We start from the raw sequence: 27,724 nt of genomic DNA, 5'->3' as shown, positions 1-27,724 counted from the left end.
AATAAGTAAATAAATAAATATAAATAAATATATGTGAGACATGATGGTACACACTTGTGATCGCAGGTTCAAGGCTAGCCTCAGTGACTTTGTAAGCTCCTGTTTCAAACTAAAACATTTATAAAAGGGCTGGGAGTATTGCTCAGAAGAAGAATGTCCCTGAGTAGAATCCTTAGTATAAATAAATAAATAAATAAATAAATAAATAAATGGAAAAGTAGATTCTCTGCATGGCAACGTTTTATTAAAATATTTAAGTTTGTCAAGTATGACCAAATGCTTTCTCTGAATGAGACAATTAAACTTAAAATTTCTAAAATACTTTACTTCCCATGTGTTCCATGGCATATGATGATTGCATAGGTATAATACAAAATAACATCACAGTACCCAGCACATTACTTTCCACATGTTGCATTAGTAATATTATTTTATAAGTCTACCTTTTGTTGTGAGAATTTCTGCCAGCATTATACGTAAGCTGAGAGACTGGACATCCTTTGAGGGGAGAAGACAAAATACCAGGACCCGAGAACATGTTTGTAGGAATCTTACTTCATCATCTGAGTTCCTCAAGCATGAATGCAGCACAAAAGGCCTCGGCTGCTCTTCATGTCTAAAAGAGTTAAGTAAGTGAAGAGAGGAAAAGGGGAAGAAAAAAGGTCTAGAAACAATTCAGGACCACAGGTAAAAAATATGACAAGTGGGTAACACATTGGCTATCATAGCTCTGCCATCTCCTTAGCAATACTAATAATCAATAATTTTCTTAATCATGGGCTAACATGAAAAACTTGTTCTGAAATAAATGCAAATGTGTGGCCTTTGGGGATTTCAAATGAGACTTTAACTATCTTAAGCAGCACCAAAGCTTATTGGTAACTCCCAAATGATAATAACAACCCAAAAAGGTATGAGTATGGGTTTAATTTGATTATTTTAAGTCTTCTAGATGCACTGACTCCATCACAGGACCATTAACTGGGAGAAACTAAGTGAAAGAGTGAAAAGAACTTTCTATATTTATTTTTCCCATAGTATCTTGATAGCAATTCAAGAAAGATTGGGATGCTAATTTTTCTAATACCTTCTAAATAAACAGGCAAGGTGCAAGATTCTTATAATGGCCAATACTGAGAAAAATATCCCTACACAGAGTGGGAGAAACATAATAGGAACTACACTGAACTGAAGCAGATGTGAAAAAGAACGTGGAGCTGGGTTTGTTGGTGCACATCTGTAATCCCAGTACCTATTTGGGGGGTATGGCTAGGGTGTAGAACACCCCTGGGTTCAATCTCCAGTAACACACACACACACACACACACACACACACACACACACACACACACGGCATGTTGATTCCATTTTGATCATTATGATCAAGGTCATTCAGGAGTTCTGTGTAATTTCTTTTTGCTGGAGAGACTATACAGTATATATAGTTAAAAAAAAAAGAATGATTTCCTCTTTGTCTTATAAAACAAGCTAGGGGAATTTTATCCTAATGTACAAAATGAACAACACAAATAGATCCTAAAAGTAAGCCTTTATGCATACAGTGATGTATACTGATTTGGCATTTTCAGTTATTTTAGACTATAACTATACTACCAACTAGGGTTGATAGTTTAATATAGTAAAATTAAGATGCTACTCCTTGGTCATATCAAGTCCTTCTAAGAAAGTCATTCTTTACTTTAAATATACAGTTATCAATATTTATTTGAGAAAGTTGGCCAAAAGAAAATCTACTTTTAGAAGAGAAGTTTCCTTAAATAATAACAAAACCCTCTTTTGTCTACATCAATGGATGAGAGATAATAAAAGAGGGTTGGTTCCCAGAATACCACAACTTCCTCTCCCTCCTAGAGTTGAGTTAGGGAAAAACTTTTTGAGTGAGCCAAGGGCTAGAGAGTTGATAAAATAAGCTTTATTTATGAAAAATCTTCCTTCAAAGACTTTTCTGTGAGCTCTAAGGAGGATAGTCTGGTGATGCCATCTAATAAGGGGATATCAAATATTGCTCTAGAAGCCAAGGAAGGATCATGAGACATGGCTACTTGTGGGCCAAGAAATGTCTGCCCAGATCTCTGGTATGTTGTAGCATCTGTCTCTTTATCATCTTCCTTTCACCAGTATGAATCAATCATTCACACTGTGAAAATGTGCCTAACACAATTCACACTTACCTCTGGGTTCTCCTTCCTTGAGAGCAAAAAGTATATTAACCTTTGATAAGTTTCATATCTATAATATTCCTTAATCCTCCCACTTAACACCAAGAAGTATTTCATCACCACCCTTTTATGGATGAGAAAATTAAGATCTGAAGGGTTACGTGAATAAAGTCACAGAGGTGGTAAATGGTAGAAATAAATTTCAAGTTCTATCTGATTCTTAAGTTGACTCTTGATGCCATAATCAGAGATTGCAAAGGAGAGAAAACATGTTTTTTTTCTCAAATAACATGCCAGTATCTGACCAGCAAACAAAACATACTATAAAGAGACTATGAAATTAAAGATGCTATTGAATTTATAATATAAAAGCAAATCACCTAGATTTTCCTAAAACATGCTGAAATAAGACAGATGGGACTAAGGAAGAGAAAGCAAAGACAAGACATAAGTGTGATATGGATTGACCTGAAGCAGCAACAGAATGACAGGCTGGAAATAAACACAGGCTGACCAGAAAGCTGCCTCCACATAAGTGCCTAACAGTCAACCAGAGAATGTGTTGCTTTGTTAATGCAAGTTATTATTTTTTTGCCTGTTAGTGGACAAGTCAACTGGATGTTCCCAAAGCTATCAAATCTTTTTAATCATCAAATAGAACTTCTAGGAAAAGCCCAGATAACAGTAAAACCTACCCTTTACTTTAAAAACTAGATAGCCAAAAACAGAGCTTCTAATATGGAATCAGATCTCTTTTATTATTCTGGTGTTTCCCCCCTAATAAGTATCTTTATATTACCTTCAAAAGCAGTAATTTTAGGAGCTGGAAAATGTCTTAGTGTAAAATATATTCTTATGTTGAAATCAGGTAATCATAAGAACATTAAATTTCTCTTGCCCTTCTAAAATTATATCCATCATTCCTTTAAGTGGAATAAACACTAATTTAGAATACTGTCTTCTAAGGGATCAGGATGTAGCTCAGTGGTAGACTGCTTGCCTAATGTGTGAGACCTTGGATTCAATCCCAGAACTGCAAAAAAGGAACATAAACAAATAAACAAATAAACAAAAAATGTCCTCTACTGGACCATAATTTAAATACTTAAAATCAGATTTTACTGAATTCAAAGTCTTTGACAGTATTTGTTGGGCAGAACTATGGAACACTTTATATAGTGGATACCACAGCAAATTAGCAGGTGCTAGCTGAGCACAGTGGCACACGCTTATAATCCCAGCATTCAGGAGGCAGAGATTAGAGGATGATAGTTCACGAACAGCCTCAGCTACTTAGCAAAGTCCTTCGCAACTCAGTAAGATCCTGTTTCAAAAATTTAAAAAAGACTTAAAAAATAGGGCTGAGAGTGTAGCTCAGAGGTACAATGCCACTGGGTTCCATCTCGGGTACCACACACACACACACACACACACACACACACACACACACACACACACAAAATTAACAGGTGCTCCAAGGAACTGATGAATATGTCACAAGGAGAGGTAGAAAATACTGGTTCAAATACTGAGTGAACCAGGAGTCCTGCTTCCCTCATATCCCTTATTAATTCACACTACCATTCCCTACTGAAAGTTACTTCCACTACAAGCAACAGTTTTCATAGGATGGCCCAGAGACTCTTACATGGACCCAATACCCTTTCAGGGGAGTTATGATGTCAAAACTGATTTATAGTAATATAAAATACCATTTTTCTTTTTCACTTGCATTCTCAAAAGTTTGCTAGAGTTGTCCAGAGACTGTACAATGTATGATCATATCATCACTGTGATGACAAATAGAAACTGGACTGTGTGCTTTGTACTTTAAAATTTCTTGGTTTTAATATCTAATGTAGTAAATATTGATAGATATAAGTGGTGCTGGTAAATGTTTAACAATTGGCTCTCCATGGGGGGAAAAATCTGACCTAAAGCATTTGCCTACTCACTGTGTAAATAGCCAATTGCCAGAAAGCAATAGGATTTCACCGAACTCAAGGTTGGAAAGAGATATACACAATCAGCTCTTGCATGCCAGTCCAAGCTGGTTCCAGCACAACACTAGATATGACCCACAAAAATGAAAGCACTTTGAGGTTCTCAACAGCTTTTAAGATTGTAGAAGGCTCATGAGACCAAAATACCTGAGATGGCTCTACAGTAATATTTTTCAAACCATGGGTTGTGACTAAGAAGTAATACAATAAAACTGAAATAGTCTCAAACAACATTTAGAAAAAATGTTCAAGAACAAAAAAGAATCAAAGTTATCACAGGTAATACAAATACCATTTTGTAAAAATGGAGCACTGTTTAAAATGTACTGCTCATTGTGGGTCACAATTTAAAATGTACTTAGCTGGGTGGCGCATGCTTGTAATCCCAGCGCTTGGGAGGCTGAGACAGGAGGATCGCTCAGGTTCAAAGCCAGCCTCAGCTTCTCAGTGAGGCTCTCAGCAACTTAGTGAGACCCTATTTCCAAATAATGTATAAAATAGGTCTGGGAGTATAGCCTGGAGGCAGAAAAGCTCCTGGGTTCCACCTCCAGAACCACACACACACAAAAATAAATAAAATAAAATAAAATGTACTGCTCACTGTGTGTCAGTTAAAACCAAGTTTGAGAAACACAGATGGCAGCAAGTTAGAGAACAGTGGCATGGGAAGGCTCTGGATTTTGGCTTTGTAAACTTGATGTAACTTCACAATGGACCTGAGACACAAGCAAACACATTTAGCAATCACATCCCACTGTGGGGGCAATGTGACAGGACACGATGGGGACTATTTTCTGATAAAAGTCATATAACAAAGCTTCTAAAAAGAGAATATATGTTATCACCCGCCCCAAAAAGACACTGATGCTGACTCACCTCCTTAGGAACCTAAATACTTCTCTTCCCTGAAAATGAGAGTAGGCCGTATTAATTATAGGAGGCTCCATTTTTCCTCCAATGTCCACATCCAAACAGCGGAAGGCTACTCATTCAATTAAAACTACTTTTTATATAAAAGTTCAAAGTGCTATAATAAGTTATTCTTGTACTTATTTAAGAACCAAGGTATACATTATTCACAATCCATTAGCAAACCTAAGAAAATATGGATTTGTTATTAGCACAAACATGGCCTTGCTGAAGTCTTCTTTCAAAGGTAGGCTTTCACTTAAAAAACACAGACCTTTTTGGTGTAACAGTACAAAAAGCTAACCTATCTATTAACTATTTTCACAGTGAAACAAATTCTCTGATTAGTACCCACAAGCTTCAGTATTAAGTTGCTTTAAAAATTGGCTTTCAGGATATTCTAATGCAATTAAGCTCTTAACATAAGTATGCGTCTCTCTCTCTCTCTCTCACACACACACACACACACACACACACACACACACACACACACAGTATATTTACATTTTTATTTGTTTACTGGGTATTGAGCCCAGTGGCATTCTACCACTGAACTATACTCCTAGTCCTTTCCATTTTTTATTTAGAAAAATAGGGTCTTGTTAAGTTGTTGAAGCTGGCTTCAAACCTGTGATGCTTGTCTCAGTCCCCCAAGTACTAGAATTACAGGTGTGTAGCACCATGCCCGACTACATTTACAGTTTTCTTTTTTGGGGGGAGGGGGGAGGGTATATATATATTTTTTAATTTGTAAACTCACCAACATTGATCTCATTATAAAATACTATATTTAAATCTTTCTAGGTACACAACCTATGTAAGTTCTTCATGGTGCTGGCTCAGTGAAATTCATTTACAAAATTAAACATACACACACACACACACACACACACACACACACACACACACAGTGATTCTACATTAGAAAGTAAGCCCAAAATATACTCTATCAAAACACTATAATTATTTCCCCACAAAATGTTTACATTTTCAAGTCAAGTACCAGCAAAAGGCAGAATATTTTATATACTGGCTTGACTTTGACCTCTTAACTCAGTAAGAAAAATATTTTATTTTGAGAAATGGAAGTGTTTGTTCATGTTACCATAGTTACCTGGTATTAGCAGCTTTCAGGTCACAGAAATGAGTGAGTAAAGTCCGTACAACATCATTGCAGACAACTTTAACAACATCCACGTGACTCAGTCTATGGCGCAGCTGTCTGGCAATTTCCCAAAAGTCTTCCAAGAGCAGATGGTAAAGCTGTCCCTCATCTTTGCTAAGGTTTCCATACCAGGAGAGAATATAATCTCTGTAACTATAGTCGAACACTACCAGGAATAAACAAAGCAATGTGTAAAACTTAGACTAAAGAAGCAAACAACAGAATTAGCCACCCATTGTTTAAAATACAGAATATAGAGAAGAAAACAGACTTCAAAACAGCTAAATCTTTTTAAAATGAAGGATTCTGATCTAAGTAGAATGTCTGAATATAATAACCACATGCCCTTGATTTTCTTATATAATCAAATTTTAAAATATTTGATGTGGTACTGCTCCAAACTTCCCAACCATCATGCGGCCAAGGTCTCTCCAATGAGGCCTGGACCTCAGCTCTGAGATGAAAAAAGACATTTCTTCCAGCTAGGCATGGTGGCGCATACCTATAATCCCAGTACTTGGAAGGCCAAAACAGGATGATCACAGGATCAAAGTCTGCCTCAGCAATCTAGTGAGGCTCTCAGCAAGTTAGTGAGACCCTGTTTCCAAATAAAAAATACAATATAGCTGAGAGTATAGTACAGAGGTAGAAGGCCCCTGGATTCCACCCCCACTACCACCAAAACAAAAATAAATCATAAAGCTCAATGAGAAGGCTTTAAGAATTAAAAAAAAAAAAAAGAAGCCAGGTGTGGTGGTGCATGCTTATCATCCTAGTACTTAGGAGGCTGAGACAGGAGGATCACAGGTTCAAGGGCAGCCTCCGCAAATAGTGAAATTCTCATCAACCTAGTGAGACTCTGTTTCAAACAAAACAAAACAAAAGCCGGGCGTGGTGTCTCACACTTGTAATCCCCACGGTTGGGAGGCGGAGACAGGAGGATCGCGTCGGTTCAAAGCCAGCATCGCTGGCTTAAGAGACCCTGTTTCCAAAATTTAAAAAGTATAAAAATAGGTCTGGGAGTGTAGCCCGGAGGTAGAAGGGTTTCCAGGAACCCCAGTACCACCAAACAACCAACCAACCAACAAACAAACAAAAAACCCACCAGCATTTGGGAGGTTGAGACAGGAGGATGCAGGTTCTCAGCCAGCCTCAGCTACTTAGTGAGGCCCTTTGCAACTCAGTGAGACCCTGTTTCAAAATAAAGAATAAAAAATAGGGCTGGCAGTGTAGCTAAGAGGTAGAATGGCCCTGGGTTCCATCCCTAGCACTCCAATAAATAAATAATAAAAAGACATTTCTTCCAACTTTATTCCACCCTAAGATGCTTTGCCTCAGCACTTACAGGTAGCAGCTGCTCCCATTAATTGCTCATCCTATATCCTTTAGAGTTTGCTTTACCCCTTAATCTTAATCCCATATTACAAGGCAATGATTCTTTATAGCTTACATTCACTCTTCAATTTCTGTGTGGTTCCTATCTTCTAGTGAAGCCTCAACTAAGATAGGAAAGATACCACATACCAGTCCCGGATATCACACACGGCTCAGCATCTGTGGCCTGTCACTTTCACTGCCAAATTTCTAGCTCTTTTTCTTAATTCTACATCAATTCTATGCCACTGAAATTAGAAAACCCTAGCTCCAGACCAGTGTAATCTAATAAAAATATAATAACCACATGTAATTTTAGGTTTCCTAGTACACATTTTAAAAGTAAAAATAAACAGTATTAACTTTAATAATACATTTAATTTTATAAAATATATTAAGTTACTTTAATATATAATCAATATTTAATAACCAGTATTTATTTATTTACTTATTTATTTATGGCATTGGGGATTGAACCCAGGAGCATTTTACCTCCGAGCTGCACCCTCAGCCCTATTTTTTATCCTTTATTTTGAACCAAGATCTCACTAAGTTGTGGAGGGTCTCACTAAGTAGCTGAGGCTGGCTGCAAACCTGCAATCCTCCTGTTTCAGCCTTCCAAGCACTGGGATTCCAAGTGCGCACTACCACATCCAGCCAATAATCAGTATTTTAAAATGAATATTTTGCATTTTTTCATATTAAGCTTTGCAAGTCTGGTGCTTAGTTTATACTTTCCGCAATCTCATAGTGGATCAGCCACATTTTTGATGTTTGATAGCCACATGTATGTAGCTCTAGTGGTTACCATGTTGAACAGCACACCTTCAGCCCACACAGAGAAAATATAACATCAATGTGATCTTTGCAAGAAACTAAATCTTTTTTTTTTTTTTAACAGTACCGGGGATGGAACGCAGGGGCATTCTCCCTCCAAGCTACACCCTCAGCCCTATTTTTATTCTGTACTTTGAAACAGGGTCTCACTGAGTTCCAAAGGACCTCACTAAATAGCTGAGGCTGTCTGCAAACCATGATCCTGCTGTTTCAGCCTCCTAAATGCTGGGATTACAAGCTTGCACCACCGCGCCTGGCTGAAACTAGGTCTTTTGAAAAATAAAATGCTACTAGGTTTATAAGTGATGATACCTTCAGGTGCTCCAAGAAAGAAAAACATTTAGTCATATAGTCCTGTTCCAAATCAAGGATAGCAGGGTTAATTTTAAAAATCACTTATTTCTCAAAGTTTTCTTCCTTTTCTTTCTTTCTTTCCTTCTTTCTCTCTTTCTCTCTTTCTTTCGCATGCCTGGGGATGGAACCCAGGGGCATTCAACCTCTATATTCCCTGCCCTATTTTTTATTCTTTATTTTGAAACAGGGTCTTGCTAATTTACAGAGGGACTTACTAAGTCAGTGGGGCTGTCAGCGAACAGCAATCTTCCCAAATGCCTCCCCATGCTAGGGTTACAAGCATGTGCCACCACGCCCAGCTTCTTTCATTTTTCAATCAATACTTTATTTGGCTTAATTTCATATGTAACTCTATATCATTTCAGATATCTAATGTATCCTCCTGTTTTTCTTGGCTTGTCTGTATGCTAATTCATAACTAGAAATCCTAAAAAATACAATATAACTTGTGTTAGCTGGCATACAAAGGGTTAATCTGTAACACTCAAGTATTTTTTTCAGCCTAGGATTTGATGTTTATTCAATTCTTCTTTGCCACTACACACCAATTAGAAGACTTAAAAATAATAAAATTTAGGTATAGCTTTGGGGGCGGGGACAAAGTGAGGAGAGTCATGAATCAAGTTTCTTAAAAAAACATCAACAGCCAGGCATGGTGGCACACAGTTATAATCCCAGCATTTGGGAGGCTGAGACAGGAGGGTCATGGTTTGCGGCTAGCCTTAGCTATTTAGTGGGGCCCTTTGCAACTCCGTGAAATCCTGCTTCAAACTAAAGAATAAAAAATAGGTCTGGTGGTATAGCTCAGAGGTAGGATGCCCCTGGGTTCCATCCTCATTACCGCAAAAAAAAAAAAAAAAAGACAAAAAAAAGCAAAAAACTTTAGATTAGTCTAAAAAGTTTTAATGTAACGAGGTAGAGAAAACTGGTGATATGAGGAAACAAAGTTAACAGGCTGTCTGATAGACAATCTGATGTTAGGTGATTTCTACCTTTAAGTTTTAGAACAAGGAATGACTCAAGTGAAGTAAGTAGTCTAAAGAAGAAAGCTTCAATCATCTCCCCACCCAATTTTCTTTTTCTTCTTGCCTTTTCCTAGATACTGTTTACCCATGAGGTTTCTACCCCACAGATCATAGAAGTCCATGGCCTGGGTCTTCTGGGATAGAGAAATAGTCCTCCTCCAATCAGAAAATGGCCTAATTATAACAATATGGAACAACAGTAACTCAATTTTATTTAGATGGTCCTTTATGGTTTAGTTTGCACAATGTTTTTTAATCTTTATATTTACTTATTATTTTTTGCAGTACTAGGGATGGAACCCAGGGGCATTCTACTTCCAAGCTACACCCCCAAGCCTAATTTTTATTTTTTTTACTTTGAAACAGGGTCTCACTGAGTTACAAAGGGCCTCACTAAGTAGCTGAGGCTGTCCACGAACCGCATTCCTTCCTGTCTCAGCCTCCCAAATGCTGGGATTACAAGCGGGCACCACCATGCCCGGCTCCATTTTTTTGATCTTGCTTTTGATTTTCATGGTGAGAATTGTGAGGGAAGAAGAAATAATCAAATAAAAATTCTAGAAATGAGAGATGACAGGAAAAATTATTATCAATGAACCTGAAGACATATGAATAAAAATTATTCCATCTAAGAAACAGAAAAGGGCTGATAAACTGGACTTTATCAACATTAAAAACTTGTATCACAGCTTTATTAACATATAGATATGGTGTTATATGCCTATAATCCCAGCACTTGGGAGGCTGAGACAGGAGGGAAACCAGCCTCAGCAACTTAGTGAGATTCTCAGCAACCTAGTGAGACCCTGTTTCAAAACAAAGAAAATAAAAAGAGCTGGGTGTATAGCTCAGAGATAGAATGCCCCTCGGTTTAATCCCTAATACCACAAAAAGAAAAAAGAAAAAGAAGACACTATTAACAAAATAAAAAGCAAATCAGTTACATACCAGAAGAAAAATATTCATTATACTTATATGTAACAAAGGACATTAATTCAGAATATATATTTTAACTATAGATAAATTGTAAGTATTAAAAGAAAAATTTACAGAGACATCACAAGCAAAAATATATTTTTCTGCCAGGCATGGTGGCACATGCTTGTAATCCCTGCGCTTGGGAAGCAGAGACAGGAGGATCACGCAGGTTGGAAGCCAGCCGCGCTGGCTTAAGAGACCCTGTTTCTAAATTTAAAAAAAGTATAAAAATAGGTCTGGGAGGGTAGCCTGGAGGTAGAAGGGTTTCCAGGAACCCCAGTACCACCAAATATAAATATATATATATATAATTTTATTATCCTTTATGCATACATATATGTACACATATACATACATACATGTGTGTGTATGTATACATTTATCTTCTCTCCTACTGGACATTTACTTGGGTTGTTTCTAATTTGGGGGAACCTAGTGAATAAAGTTGCTATAAATAAGTATTTCTGTGGATATGTTTTCATTTCTCTTCGATAAATAACTAAGAGTAGAATTATTGGAATGAATATGTATATATGTATATGTATATATGTATGTATGTATATGTGTGTGTGTGTGTATATATATATAGTGTGTGTGTGATGGTGGTACTAGAGATTGGACCCAGAAGAATTCTATCTCTGAGCTATACCTCCAGCCCTTTTTTTATTTTTTTGAAACAGGGTCTCTGTAGGTTGTTCTCAAACCTCAGATCTTCCTGTCTCAGCCTCCCAAATACTGGGATTACAGGCATGTGTCAGCATGCTCAGATTTATAGTGTGTTTGTGTGTGTGTGTGTATTCTTTTTTAAAGTCTAGTTATAGTCCACAATGTTCTAAAATCCTATGACTGTCCAATATGAAACTGTTTCTGTACTTTCACAGTATTTATCTTCAAATTTTAATATGGTGACTTCTGTGAATTACAAGTAAAACATGCTTATGTCTGTATTGCTTACTCAGTTCCCTCTAACTTCATCTGTATCACCATGCATTCATCTGAAAAACTGATTTTTCCTTCTCAATAACTGAAATTTCTAGGTTTTAGAAATCTGCTTTAAAATTTTTTTAAACCTTAATTTGATCTTCACAATATACTACCTTTTAAACCTTATATTTTTAACTACACTTACTTTGAGACACACACCACAGAGCACCTTCCACAATCCTCCTTTCAGCCTTCTCAATACAAGCTTCACTTGTACATTCTTCCTTCTTCTGTGAGACCAACTGCTACCACTTAATATGATTAAAAGTCTTGTCCAGGAGTGAGCTTGAGTCCATTTACCCCTAACACACTTTCTGTAGGTTATGTCTAGAAGAAAAAAGAATCCCTGATCCCTATTGTAGGGAAGAGAGAGCAGATCTGTGCTCCATCTGGTGGAAAAAGCCCCACTTGGCTGGCTAGCTTCATTTATCTGGAAATTCCTATTCCATAAATGTTTAAATTCCTTCCATTCAACCAAAACATGGCTATATTTACTTAATCATTAAATAAAAACTCATGAAGAAAAATTTTCTAGTGCTATAGGAAAAATAATAAATAAATGTGACTGATATTATTTTCTTGTTAGAACATACTGAATTGTTTTACATAGTAATTATACACACTCATTCAAACCTTACCTTCTTTCAAAGCTTTATCCATATTATGTGAAATTACTATCCTTCTAGACTGAACTGTCTCATGTGAGTTTCCACACACAGGACTCTGAAATATGAGGGAAAAAGGATAAAGATTACTAAATGAATAAATTACAAATAAAAATAAAATCAAAAGTATGAAATATAACTAATATTTAGATAAAGCTATATAAATTATAATGTTCTATAAAAGTAAAAAAAACTGAGGTTAGTTAAGAAATTTTTAGAAATATTAACAAAGGCTTTTCCCCAAAAGATATAACAGTATGATGATAGTGTACGCATAAATTAAAAAAAAGAATGTTGGGAAGGTACAAAAATAGATGCATCTATATATAGAAATTAAAAACATAAAGAAAATTTTGAAATCAATGCAGGAAAAGACTCACTATTCAATAAATGATGTTGGGATAATTTTATATTCATGTGGGAAAGAAAGGTTACAGTCTTACACTATAGTGTTAAACTTTATATATAAATAACTCTAAGTGGAGCAAAGAGCTAAATATTTTCTTAAGCTAAAAAAAGAATTAAAACAAAGCATGGAAGAAGCTGCTAATAATTGTGTGATAGAGAAGGCCTCTCTAAGGCAAAAGTAGGGTGTAGTGGCACACACCTGCAATCCCAGTACTTGTGAAAGCTGAGAAAGGAGGATCACAAGTTCGTGGCCAGCCTTAGCAACTTACCCAAGGCCCTCTGCAACTCAGTGAGACCCTGTTTCCAAATAAATAATAAAATAGGACTGGAGGTGTAGCTCAGAGGTAGAACACCCCAGTACCATAATAGAAAGGCACAAAATACAAAAGTTATAAAGAAAAACAAAAAGGTAAATATGACTATTAAATAGAAAATACTTCTTTGTCAAAGGATGCTATAGACAATATATAAATGACAGGCTAGGAAATAATATCTACAACATATTTGACAATCTTATTTTCCAACTTCTTTCTGAATTTTCACACCATACTTCTAGGAGTCACTGGCACCCTAATTATTAGAAAGAAGTAAGTTCTAATCTCTATCCCATTCCCCAGAGCCTGATGGAGGTGTAGATGAAAGAATAAAATATCACAGGCCAGCCAGGTTTGGCAGTGCACATCTGTAGTGCCAGCTGCTTGAAAGGCTGAGGCAGGAGGCTCACTAAAGTGAATCTTAATGTCTTCTATCTGTGCTGGCACAGGTCTTCATCCCCAGGGAAAGCATGCCTCTTTCTGATGATCATTTTTCTAAAACACTGGGTTTGAGAAAGACAAAATTTGAGAAAACATATGTATTTTTCCTGCTGTCACAAAGGACAAGTGATAGAAATCTTTAATATGCTAGTCCAAAACTTAAAACTTCTGATATAGTTTGGCACCTTGCTTTTGCTTTAAGATTTTAGTATGGATATCAAAATAATAACTCATAAAGGCTTTTGGTAAACCAGTCCAATATTATGTAATTAATAAAATCTATCTTCATTTTAAGATGTAAACTTGGCTTAAAATAATTTATCAAGTTTTTTTTTTTTTTTTTTTTGGTGGTACTGGGGATCCTGGAAACCCTTCTACCTCCAGGCTACACTCCCAGACCTATTTGATATTTTTATTTGCAAACAGGGTCTCTTAAGCCAGCGCGGCTGGCTTCAAACCTGCACAGTCCTCCAGTCTCTGCCTCTCAAGCACAGGGATTAACAAGCGTGCGCCACACGCCTGGCCAAGATCATTTTTAATCACTAAATTCTCCAGAAGGAGAAAATTAAGTGTTCTCAACATATAATTAATATTTTCTTTTCTTTTTGGGGGGAGTACTGGGGATTGAACCCAGAGACATTTTATCTCTGAGCTATACCTACCCCCAGCCTTATTTTATTTTTTACGTGGAAACAGGATCTGGCTAAACTGATGAGGACCTCGCCTTTAATCTGCAATCCTCCTGTCTCAGCTTCCCAAGTACTAGGATTACAGATGTGTGTTACTATGCCTGGATATAATTGCTAATTTTTAAAACATTTTCTAAAGACAGGATAAAACCAAAGCTTTCTTTGTTTTGAAAGCATCAAGAACAGATATTATATCAATAAGCCCATTCCTGAATATAAATATTAGCCTTTCAGTCCACGGCCACAATACACTCATATTCTCTGTATCAAGGCTAAATACTTTCTCTCCTGAGGAAACAACACCCAGAGAAAAACCATGCAGAGAAAACCTGGTAATCTGACACTATTATCAACTGTGAACTATCTGGAATGCAACCAATACATGTATTTCATTGTTCACTGTTCCTAAACTGATACTGTTCTCTGGGTTGGTTCCCAGCCAATCTATGACTTATAATTCTTTGCATGTATATTATCTGCACTATTCAAATAAATAAGTATTTGTCTCTCTCCTTCATTGTATACATTTATTTGAAAAAAATTTCAATTCATTTCAGATTATTTTTAAAAGAAAAACAGTTGTACAGAGTTCAGTGGGTGATGAGTGTAATTTCCTGTAAAAGTATTGGAATGGTGATTTTGCTTACAAAAACAAACATAAACCTAATAACCATCATTAACCAAATGAAACTGTTACATGGCTGGGTCTTTCCAAGTATTCTCAGCATGTGACAATCTGCTGGGATCCTATGACTAACATTCTCAATTCTTAAATTATGTCATTCTTAAAAACAATCATATTCTGCTGTAACCTCAAAACATAATTTATTCAAGACCAAATAAATAAAGAAAGCACGTGTGTTTCTCTTCAGAAGGATAAGAAGAGACTAAGAAGCTGAAAGGTAATCTTAATTCAGACACTTCCCTGTCTAGTTTCTAAGTGGGCTCACTGTATTCTTAGAAATTTAAATAAAATTAGTTATTTGGGATCCAAAAAAAGAAAACAGACAACAGGCATGTGGCAAGGATTATAAAAAGTGGAGGCTATGAGTGTTATAGTGTCAGTTGTTCTCATTTTTTGTTTCCACATACACACAAAAAATTGGAAATCAAGAATTCTTGATGATATCTCCTACCAACTCACTATTCCAAACACTGGGCTGACACTGTATCCCACGGTGAACCTTGTTTAGCCCACAGGCAATGGGCATCTAGTCTGTAACTGCTCACTCACATAAAGCACTTGGCAGATGCTTGGCATACAACAGCAAAGCAGACCTATTATCACTGAACTCAAAATCAGAGTTGGGTTAACTGGTTGGACTGCCACCTGGTTGATTCTAATGGGACAGGAATGGTGGAAATAAAATAGAAAATAGGTCTAGGAGTATAGTCCGAAGGTAGAAAGCCTCTGTGTTCCATCACCAGCACCAGATACACACACAAAAAAAATTTTGGTTTTCAAGGATATGCATTACAAAGAGGAAAGTACATGTTTACTAGAAATGTCCTGTTGCATATGTGCCTTTATAATTTCTATTACTGGGTCAAGAACTCAGATCTTCAAACAGAGCCTGATTTGACAAAAGCCAGTTTCCTGGAAGGTGCTTTATTAAGCTTAATAATGAACTAAAGAATATTTTGTTTTCCTTGTCAATAAAATTGTCAATCACATACATTGAGAGGTTGTGAGTTAAAGTTGTACACTGATAGAAAATAGAGCATATCTCTTGTTATCTTCCCTCCTTTTTATTTTGTTTATGTAAATGGTGTTTTTACATTTTTATTATTTTTATTCAAATTTATTTTTTACTTATAAAAATATAAAAGAGTATTCATTTTAGTGGAGTACCATGTCATGTTTCAATACTTGTATACACACAATGTTTAAATCAGGTTAAACATATCTTCCAAAACATATCTTTATGGTGAAATTTTTTTTGGGGGGTGGCACTAGGGACTAAATCCAGGGGCTTTCAACCTCTCAGCTGCATTCCCAGACCTGTTTTATTATTTTTATTTTGAAGCAAGGTCTCACTAGACCGATGAGAGTCTGGCTACTTGCTGAGGCTGCCCTTGAACCTCTGATCCTCCTGTCTCAGCCTTTCAAGTACTAGGATTAAAGCATGCACCACAACATCAGTTTTATGGTGAAAACTTCCAAAATTAGTTCAAATCAGGCACAGTGGCATATGACTGTGGTCCCAGCTACCCCAGCTACTCAGGAGACTGAAGCAGGAATATTTTTTAGGCCAGGAATTTAAGGACAACCCAAGCAACATAGTAAATAGAGACTCAAAAAAAAAAAAAACCCTTTTCTTCTAACTTTTTGAAATGTTCATTTTCCCCCCATAGTCATGTTATTGTTATCTATAGTCATCTTACTATGCAATATATATATATATATATATATATATATATATATATATATATATATATATTTTTTTTTTTTTTTTTGTGGTACTGGGGGTGGAACCCAGAGGCTTTCTACCTTCGGGCTATACTCTCAGGCCTATTTAATATTTCATTTGCAAACAGGGTCTCACTAAAGTTGCTGAGAGCCTCAGTCAGTAGCTAAGGCTGGCTTTGAACCTGTGAGATCCTCCTGTCTCAGCTTCCCAAGCATGAGGATTACAAGCCACCACGCCCGGCTGGCAATCAATAATTTTAACCAACCAAAATTTCTGTAAGAATGAGAAGCTATTTTTTAAAAAGTCAAACCTATAAACTTTCTTGTATTCCTGCTTCTATATTATATGCTAATTTCTTCTCAAAAAGTTTTTCCCAGCGATAATAACAGCAGATATATGCTCTATATTATAGATTTAAAGAACTAAACTGACCCATAATACTATCATCCAGAGATTAATAACTATTGATATTTTGATGTATTTCCTTCTAATTAGTGTTCTGAACACTATATACCCTTGATCAAGTTAATTTTCTGCACATCAATTTCCTCATCTTGAAACAGAAATATCTCTGGGTATGGTGGTATATGCCTGTAATCCCAACATTCGGGAGGCTGAGACTGGAGGATCGCTGAGATCGGAGAACCGCAGTTTGTGGACAGCCTCAACTACTCAGTGAGGCCCTCCACAACTTAGAGACTCTGTTTCACTTTTTTTTTTTTTTTTTTTGCAATACTGGGGATGGAACCCAGGGACATTCTACTTCTGAGCTACACAGCCCTATTTTTTATTCTTTATTTTGAAACAGGGTCTCGCTGAGTGGCAAAAGACCTAAGTAGCTGAGGTGGTCCTCGAATTGTGATCCTCCTGTCTCAGCCTCCCAAATGATGAGATTACAAACATGTGCCACCACGCCTGGCTTGAGACCCTGTTTCAAAATAAAGAATAAAAAAATAGGGTAGGGGGTATAGCTCAGAGGTCGAATGCTTCTGAGTTCCATCACCACACTCCCCCACCCCAAAATTTACCATTTAGGATAAATGGTCACATTAACTGAGCTAATATTTATTAAGTATAACACAGTCTGATAACACATTAGGATTTATAAGTTGTTACTGATATTTAGTTCACCAGCATGCTTTTTAAAAGAAATTAAAATCATTGTGCGCAACATAATTGTATATCTAGCTTTTTTTTATTATAGTATGAACATTTTTTTTTTTTTTTAGTGGTACTGGGGGTGGAACCCAGGGGCTTATTTACCTCCGGGCTATACTCCCAGACCTATTTTATACTTTATTTGGAAAAGGGTCTCACTAAGTTGCTGAGAGCCTCACTCAGTAGCTGAGGCTGGCTTTGAACCTGTGTGACCCTCCTGTCTCAGCCTTCCAAGTGCTGGGATTACAAGTGTGCGCCACTACACCCAGCCTAGTATGAACATCTTTAACTGTAATACAATACCTGGAACCCTTACACACTGTTAATAGGGAATGTAAATTAGTACAGCTACTGCTGGAGCCAGCCAGCAAAAGTACAGGTTCCAAAGAGAGGCGTGAAGATGAAGAATTCAACTCTTAAGAATTTGATTCCAAGAATTTTTTAATTCTAATATGGGGGGACCACCAGCCTACTATCTCTACTGGCTGGCCCCTGCTTCTGGGTCAATATTTCCTACTGGCTGACGACTGCCCCTGGGTCAATATTCTCTACTGGGCCGACAATGGGTTCATTTCTCTAGAGGTATTTATACAGTTACAGGTCAATCAATATCCTCGTGCTATCACCATTGGATACTACCGAGCTATACCTTCAACCCTATTTTTTATTCTTTATTTTGAAATCAAGTCTCACTAGCTTACAAAGGACCTCACTAAGTAGCTGAGTCTGTTCTTGAACTGCAATCCTCCAGTCTCAGCCTCCCAAATGCTGGGATTACAAGCATGTGCCAACATGCGTGGCTGAACCAGCCTAGGTTTCTGTTAACAGATAAATGGATAAAGAAAATGTGATGTATACATACAATGGAGTTTTATTTAGTCAAAAGAAGAATGAAACTGCCATTTGCCGGAAAATGGATGGAATTGAAGAACATCATGTTAAGCAAAATAAGCCAGACACTGAAAGACAAGTGTCATATATTCTCTCTCATTCTCTCTCTCTCTCTCTCTCTCTCTCTCTCTCTCTCTCTCTCTCTCTCTTTTCAGGTCTAAGGATGGAACCTAGGGGCATTCAATCTCTGAGCTACACCCCCTGCCCTATTTTTTATTCTTTAATTTGAAACATGGTCTCACCAAGTTGCAGAGGGCCTCACTAAGTAGCTGAGGCTGTCCACGAACCGAGATCCTCCAGTCTTAGCCTCCCAAATGCTGGGATTACAAGCGTGTGCCACCACGCCCGGCTATATTTTCTCTCTTATGTGTAGGATGGGGCGGGGGAGGAAAAAGGATTTTCATGAAAAAGAAGGCAAACAGTGAGAGAAGAGGTGGGGGGTCAGGGGGAGGGAGAACAAGGAGAGGTACTGTGGAGTAAAACATCAAATTCTGTTATTATGGATGTATGAATATGCCACAACAAAAACTCGCTACTCTTTTTTTTTCTTTTCTTTTCTTTTTTGTAGTACTGGCAATGGAGCCCAGGGGCATTCTACCTCCAAGCTACACCCTCAGCCCTATTTTTTATTATTTATTTTGAAACAGGGTCTCACTGAGTTGCAAAGGGCCTCACCAAGTAGTATCTCAGGCTGTCCACAAACTGTGATCCTCCTGTCTCAGCCTCCCAAGTGCTGAGATTACAAGTGTGTGCCACCACGCCTGGCTAAAACCAGTATAATTAATATGCACCAATAAAAAAAGTAAGTAGAGTTAGGATGCAGCTAATAAATAACAGAAACAACAAAGGGAAAAAAGACTTGGAATATAATGCTTTAAATAGCATTATCATATTTTTTTGTGTGTGTGTGTGTTACTGGGGTTCTTGGAAACCCTTCTACACGGGCTACACTCCCAGACCCATTTTATATTTTTTTATTTGGAAACAGGGTCTCTTAAGCCAGCACGGCTGGCCTCGAACCTGCATGATCCTCCTGTCTCTGCCTCCCAAGTGCAAGGATTTCAAGCATGTGCCACCAAGCCCGGCAACACTTTATCATAATTTAACTATTCTCTTATTCTACATCGAGTTTGTCTCCATCATTCTATTTTAAATGGAAAATATTTTATTTTCTATGCTACTGGTCTAAGTATAACAACATCAAAAATGCTCTCAACTAAAAGTATCTATGAAATATATCACTGGATTTGGATTCTAACTTCATTCAAATGATTTAATACCTCAAGAATTTTCTTATGCTTCAAGGAAAGTATTCTATCAGCTGAAAAGAAATAAATACGACCAGGGGTGAGAGAGGATGACTGAGCTTTTCTAGCTTTGAAGTACAAATTATACACAAGTACACTTATAAAAGAATTATTTTTCAGCCTCTTCATCCTACCCTAAACCATTTTCCTTGAAAGCCCCAGGTACTCTGGGCAGTGAACTTTTAGAGAAATGAAGGATATACACAAAGGAGCAGTCAAGAGACAGGTCAGTGCTTTCTCTACCTTGAGAGATACTTAAGTCAGTAAAGCAAAGTGAACTAGCCTCCTGAAGTATAAATCCCTACCATGATTCTACTTAAATTACTTGGCAAGGAATGAATGGTGAATTGGATCATCAGTAGGTGCAGTAGCTTATTACACCATTTATCAAAGTACATGTTGGCTAAAGATCAACCTTCTGCATGAATCAAATGTAACAATCAAGGTTCTGTTTATATTTCCATAATAAAAATTAGTCATCTATTAAGATAAATCATGAGACTAGATCCTGTGAAGATATTAAATCAGTTATATATTTTCTCCGAAAAGATATTAAAGTCAAATGTGGTTCATGCTGGGACACAGTCCCCTTATTATTACTATGGCAAAAGCATATATCATATTATAGTGACAGGGGTATTTACCTACCACCTAGAAAAATGTAGACTACGGTTGCTCTTTGTCATTAACTTGCAGAATTATAACGAACGTATCTACTTGATTAGCTTCAATTTGAAATAATAACATCTGCTTTCAGTTAAAGGATTATTATACATCCAAGAAGGATACTGCATATAAAAAGCACTTTAAAAATCAAGCCGGGGGTGGTGGCACATGCATTTAATTCCAGTAATCCCAGTACTTGGAAGGCTGAGACAGGAGGATCACAGGTTTTTGGCCAGCCTCAGCCACTTAGTGAGGTCCTTAGCAAACTAATGAGACTCTGTCTCAAACAGGAGGAAAGAGTGCTAGGGGTGTAGCACAGAGAATGCCTCCAAGTTCAATCCCCAGTACACCCCCCATACACACATGGCATATATATACAGGTGTAGGTTGATATTATGGCTACAAAGTCTTAGTCTAAATTTTTTACATTAATTTCCTTCCCAAAGAATCATTTTAGTTTTTTTACATGGAATTGGTATTATGACCTTTCATGTTTGCAGAATTTATTGTCACAAGTATATTCCTTTAGTCATGTTTCCTGGTAATTAGTCTGCTTTCTGACAAAGAAATTAATATTAACACAGGCAAAAAATGTATATTAACTGATCACTAGAGATAGATTTTAAGATAAGTTAATAATACTCATGGGGTAAAATATGTTTTATAAGATACAAATCTGAAGATACTTAATAAACACTCAACTTGATTAAGAGAAATTATAAATTTCAAATAAAGACACAGATTTAAAAACTAAAATCATAGCCAGGCGTGGTGGCGCACGCTTCTAATCCCCACGCTTGGGAGGCAGAGACAGGAGGATCACGCGGGTTCGAAGCCAGCCTCGCTGGCTTAAGATACCCTGTTTCCAAATAAAAATATAAAATAGGTCTGGGAGTGTAGCCCGGAGAAGGGTTTCCAGGAACCCCAGTACCACAAAAAAAAAAAAAAAACTAAAATCATAACATCACTTGAAAAAACATAGGTAGAGAAAATATAAAACTGACACAAATTGTCAAGTATAAAATAGATATTGGGACTAGAGTAAAAGAATGATAAAAAGCAATCTGGGCCTGGTGGTACACACCTGTAATCCCAGTAGCTGGAAGGCTGAGACAGGAGAGTCACAGGTTCGAGGCCAGCCTTAGCAAACTGGCAAGACCCTATTTCAAAATAAAAATAAAATAAGAGAGACTTCCGGGATGATAGCAACTGAGGGAAGCAGCACATATTTGTCCTGCTGACACCTATCTCCATTGCCTTAAAAACAGCATTCTTACAAAATCCAGAAAACACCACAACTTTAAAAATAACAAAGGCAGCAGGGAAAAAAGGCTAATGACCGAAAGAGCAGAAAAGAAAACCGCCCATCTTGCAGCACCATCTTGCCTTACTGCACCCAACTCCAGAGACTAACAGGAAAACAACCAAGGACTTGAAGTAAGCAGCTACAGCTCATTAAAATTGTAAGCCATCAGTTCCTCCTGTGCAAACACCAGCTACAACTTCCAACAGTGGCAGCCAAGCTCACAAGGCCCTCCAAAGATCCAGAACAGTGCTCAACAATACCATAAAAAAATCTTGCCTGCCTCACGGCTGTGGCACCACAACAGCACCATCTTGCCTCCCTCTACCTGACTCCAGAGATGAAGAAAACAACCAAGGACTTGTAGCAAGCAGCTGAAAATCATTGAAATTGTAGGCCATCAGTTCCTCTTGTGCAAACACCTGCTACAACTTCTGGCAGTAGAGGCTGAGCTCACCACGCCTTCCAGAGATACAGATCGGAACTCAGCAACACCAGAGGTAAAGCCACTATCCCCACAGGAGAATGCCTAGCGCAGCACCCCCAGGGAATAGCACAACCATGATAAACTCCCTGGGTCTGAGACTTTGCTGTTGAACCTGGCAAAGGTGGGGATGGAGTTTCCTGTTGGACATAGCAGAGGCTCAGACACAGGCTCTGCATCAGTAGAGAGTGTGGCGGGGAGACCTATGCTTAACACTAGATCCAACTAGTAGGATCTCTGGGATCACCACAGACCACCCAATCAGGGTGAACAGGAAGAGGTCAGACCAGACCAGCCCTAGCTGTGCAGGAAAGAGACTCTTACATTGACTTTGGTCTCAGAGACATCTGCCACCTAAGGAGGCATGAAGAGACTGTGAAAAGCGTGGAGGGTGGTCTATGCTTAACATTAGATCCAGCCCCACTGATACCGGTCATCTGTACAGACTGAAAAAGACTCAGAGAACCAGGCTTGCAGCAGGAAAGGTACTGGTAATAGTGTCTGCACAGAGAGAGACTACAGAGGCCCAGTCTGTTGAATATTCATATATTTGTAGGGTTGCATTATTTTGTTTTTGTTTTATTTTTTGTGCATGTGTGTATATATGCTTGTTTGATTGCTCTGTTCCCACCAAACCCCTCTCCAAAGCTTCTTCCCTAGTACATACTTACTCTCTTCTCTCCAGCCCTTCCTTTTCTTTTTTGCTTTTTTATCTCTTCTTTTCTCTTCTTTATCTTGTATTAAATCCACTTCATACCACTATACTAAAAACTCTACATTGGTTACTAGAATACTATTAAATATTCACTATCTCTAATCTCTACTATATACTACCTTACCAAACTCTCATTCTATTTGGTCCTATCTGTGGCTTTACCCTATTCCTGCATTTATGACTTCACTTCCCTCCCCACTCAACCTTCACTGTTGAATACAACACAACCTGCCCTTCGATATAACCAGCTGACACCTAGAAACTGAGAGAAATCTACCAAAAGCAACAGATACAAACTTCTAAAATCATGAGAAAAATGAATAACAAGGAAGCAATGAGCTCCTACATAGCCACAATAGCAGAACCTTGACAACACAGAATTGCAGAGATCTCCAGAAGGTCAAATCAGGAATGTAACTATAGAAATAATTTAGAAGGAGTCTCAAAGAAATAAAAGATGCAATCATTGGATCCACATAGCATTTCTGAAATCCTTAGATCATACTTTCAGACACTGCTAAGTGATCCTGATGACAAAAATTATTATTTTATTTTGTGGTACTGGGGGAACATTAAACCCAGAGGCATTTTACCCCTGAGCTACACCCTCAGTCCTGTTTTTTTTTTTTTTTTTTCTTTTGAAACAGAGTCTCACTAAGTTGGGGAGGGCCTTTTTATTATTTATTTATTTATGCGGTTCTGAGAATGAAACCCAGGGGCATTCTACCTCCAAGCTACACCCCCTGCCCTATTTTTTATTATTTAATTTGAAATAGGGTCTCACTAAGTTGCAGAGGACCTCACTAAGTAGCTAAGGCTATCTGCAAACCTTAATCCTCTGGTCTCAGCCTCCCAAATGCTGGGATTACAAGTGTGAGCCACCACACCTGTCTGGAGGGCTTTTTTAAATTGTTGAGGCTGGCTGTGAACCTGTGATCCTCCTGTCTCAGCCTCCCAAGTACTGGGATTATAAGGTTGCGCCACCACATCTGTCTCAGAAAGATTTATTTTATGCCAGGTTTGACGGCATACACTTGTATTCTCAGTACTGAGAGGCTGAAATAGGAGGATAGCAGGTTCATGGTCAATTTCAGCAACTTAGTGAGGCCCTCCAGAACTTAGTGAAACCTCGTTTTAAAAAATAATAGGGCTGGAGGTATATCTTAGAGTAAGAAAGAGCCTGGGTTCAATCCCCAGTACCTAAAGTAAATAAATAAATGATTTATTTTAACGTAAGAACATAGCGATCATTCTATGTAAATTGGGAGGGTCAAAAAAGATTCATAACTTAAAACTTTGCTTAGTTAATAATTTTCTTAAGCTGAATAATAAGTGGGAGGTGATATTATAAATGCTTCACTTATATCTGCATAAAGAAAAGAAGTATTACGAACTCTTTCTCTACAGAATTTCTACTCCACAATGATACTAATGATTACTTTAGAAGGCAAGGAAATCCATTAAATTCATGAAAGATAGCTTCAAAGACAGTACTTGAATAAAAAATTATTTATATTCCTGAAATGGTTTACACTATTTGTAGGCACCGAATAAACCATTCTTGGAAGTGTAACATGGCTGAAATATATTCCTTTTAAAGCAGAAAAACAACAGCTCTTTTCCCCCAATATCTAACTCCCCTGCATTTAATCAGTGAAAGTGTTCCTGAGTATGGGTACAAGCAAATGGTCTAATGGCAGTGATGTAACAGGAAGTGGCCTTGGAAAAAATAGTCAAGAGACAGCAGCCTCCACTCTACTCACCCTTATCCTCTTTCATTCCCTCTGATCTCCCAATGCACAGTGCAATCTTCCCTTCAGGGCTACATTTACCAGAGAACTTCTGGAGGCAGTTTCTTCAGTCAAATGAGAAATAAGGTAGGTAACATGGAGCACTAACATAGGTCCCAGCCACCTTGTCCTGACCTCTTCTACTCCAGCAACCCTCAGCTCACCATCCTCACACTTCAGTTACCCATCCTCAGAGCCACACAGAAGGCTTTGGCACCACAGAGAAGCCCAATCCCTTGGCCCTGGCTTCAGTTCCTCCCTTGGCTTAGATGATACCTAAGCAGTTTTCATCACTCTTGCACACTGACTTGTCATACCATGAAAAGCCTAGAATCACTTACCATTCACTAGCTCTGTCACCTGTGGCAAGTCACTTAACCTGTTAAACCTGCTTCCCAATCCATAAGATGGGAGTAATAATATCTCAGGAGATAAGTGAGAATTAAATAAGAATCTATTTAGTATAGTGCCTGGTATAAGGAAGGGCTCAATAAAGGTTTCTGCTGTTATTTCACCCAATTTTTCCTCATAAACCTTTGGCCACTTTTTCTACAATCTGCTTCTATAGAATATCTCTTCCTCACCATCAGTAATTAATTTTGCCTCCCACTTACCAAGATATTTGAGGCTATTCAGCTTGAAATATTTTAGTTCCCTGCCAACCTCCTACAAAATTCTCTATAAGTGCTCCCATTTTTACCTGTCCCACTAGTTTCAAAACTAAATTCCCCTCCTCCTGGTGCTCTGATCCTGTCTGCCAGACACTACTGTCAATCAGCCCTGATCTCTGAGGTTGACAAGCCCCTCCTCTCTACTTTCTCTTAACCTAGAAATGTACTTCAATCTCTCCCCATAAGGAATAATAGAATATAGCCCATAACACATACACCACCCCTATCCTCTACTGCCTTATCTACTTCCTCAACTCCTATTTACTTCTCAACTTAAGAGACTATCATTTCTGCCCCAAGTCCACACTCACCTTTCTGCCCTAAACCCCAAGCAATATTGGCAGGGTCAAGTTGCCAAATCCAGGAGACACTGCTTGATCCCCCTCTGGACCTCTATGCTCCATTTGACACTGTGGGCCATTTACTCCCTGCTTCTCTACGGCTAGTCTGAGGTTTTCTCCCTTAGTCAAGTCCTGGAACGTTCATTCTGTCACCCGTTGGTGGGTTGTTCCTCCTTTGCCTGCCCTTTGGATCACTACTTTTCAACTACTACATGCTCAAGGATCCTATAATTCTAACTACCATGGTAAAATGACTACCAACTTAACCCTGATGTCTCCCTCAAATTGCAGACCTGCAGACCTAACTGCAAGCTGAATGAATCACTGGTATCTTAAAAAAAAAATTATGTACCCTTATCTTTTACCACACCAAATCTATACAAAGGGCAGCTGTCTATAGTAAATTGCCCAAGCCTAAACCTACAATTAACCTAGAATTTTCCCTTTCCTCCCCATAGTAAATGTTCATCAGGCAGAAATGAAGAACATGATAAAGCTGACTGGATGAAAGGGCAATTGTGCTGTAAACCTCTAACAAAGAGAACTGAATGCATGAAAAGAGGGGCAAAGGCCTTCACAGGGCCATGTGCATGCCCGCACATATCACACAATGGTGAATACAGGAGCAGTGTGCAGAGAGTGAGTGTGGAGAGGTGTGAAAGGCTAACCAGGAGGCTATTCCTGGTCACAAATGACTCTCATGTGAGGTCAAGTGTTCACTGTTTTGAATCTAAGGTCTCCTTCCTTTCTAAATGGCCTAGGGCAGTCAGAAATCCTGTCCCCCTTGCCAATTCATTAGGAATGGGCACTTGTTCAAATCTGGGCAATAAGATATGAAGGAAACAAACATTGCCAGGGACATTTTTTTCTTTCTTTTTTTTTTTTTTTTGTGGTACTGGGAGTGAAACCCAGAGGCATTCAACCTCTGAGCTACACCCTCAGCCCTATTTTTTATTCTTTATTTTGAAACAGGGTCTCACTGAATTGCAAAGGGCCTCAGTAAGTAGCTACAGCTGTCTGCAAACCATGATCCTCCTGTCTCAGCCTCCCAAATGCTGGAATTACAAGCGTTTGCCACCACGCCCGCCTCACCAGGGACATTTCTAAGAATGTTTTTGTTCCTAACGGTTTCCTTATTCTTCCAATGGCTATTGACCTGAGTGGTATGATGTCTGAAACGGATGCAAGTTATCTAACCAATAGCTTGAGAGTTATGTCAACCACAAGCCAAGAAACCCATGGTGAAATGGTGCTGGAAGCTGTATGTTTCCCACATGGAGCCCACCCTAGGCAGGATCTGCCTTTTGAGTGCCTGTTATTTCTTAATACATCTTCTTATTGTTAAAAAAAAAAAAAAGAAAGAAAGAAAAGAGGAGCCTGGCATGGTGGCGCACGCTTGTAATCCCAGTGCTTGGGAGGCTGAGACAGGAGAGCACACAGGTTCAAAGCCAGCCTCAGCTACTTAGTGAGACTCTCAGCAACTTAGTGAGACCCTATTTCCAAATAAAGTATAAAATAGGTCTGGGAGTATATCCCAGAGTTAGAAAAGCCCCTGGGTTTCACCCTCAGTACCACAAAAAATAAAATAAAATGAAATAAAATAAAATAATATGGAAAGGGACACAGAGATCAGCCATGTTTAGGAAACACTAGATTAAGAA

The 27,724-nt window shown here is 38.0% G+C and overlaps 1 protein-coding gene across 4 annotated transcripts in view; it reads right to left on the bottom strand.

The window, feature by feature from the left end:
* SNX25 (sorting nexin 25) overlaps positions 1 to 27,724 on the bottom strand; it is a gene marked incomplete at its 3' end in the record, with an annotated part of 120,461 nt that overhangs the window by 77,726 nt on the left and 15,011 nt on the right. For all 4 annotated transcript variants that reach the window (XM_080710058.1, XM_080710059.1, XM_080710060.1 and 1 more), the window contains exons 2-4: positions 12,448 to 12,532; positions 6,207 to 6,423; positions 444 to 616 (exon numbers count right to left, since the gene is read on the bottom strand). In XM_080710058.1, the coding sequence (XP_080566184.1) occupies positions 444 to 616; positions 6,207 to 6,423; positions 12,448 to 12,469 (412 nt within the window). In that variant the 5' untranslated portion in view covers positions 12,470 to 12,532. The remainder of the gene's footprint in view (positions 1 to 443; positions 617 to 6,206; positions 6,424 to 12,447; positions 12,533 to 27,724) is intronic.

The sequence above is a fragment of the Muscardinus avellanarius genome (assembly GCF_963383645.1).
Source record: "Muscardinus avellanarius genome assembly, chromosome: 14".
In the NCBI taxonomy this organism is placed as follows: Eukaryota; Metazoa; Chordata; class Mammalia; order Rodentia; family Gliridae; genus Muscardinus; species Muscardinus avellanarius.
This window is presented reverse-complemented; position numbering and strand designations above follow the sequence as displayed.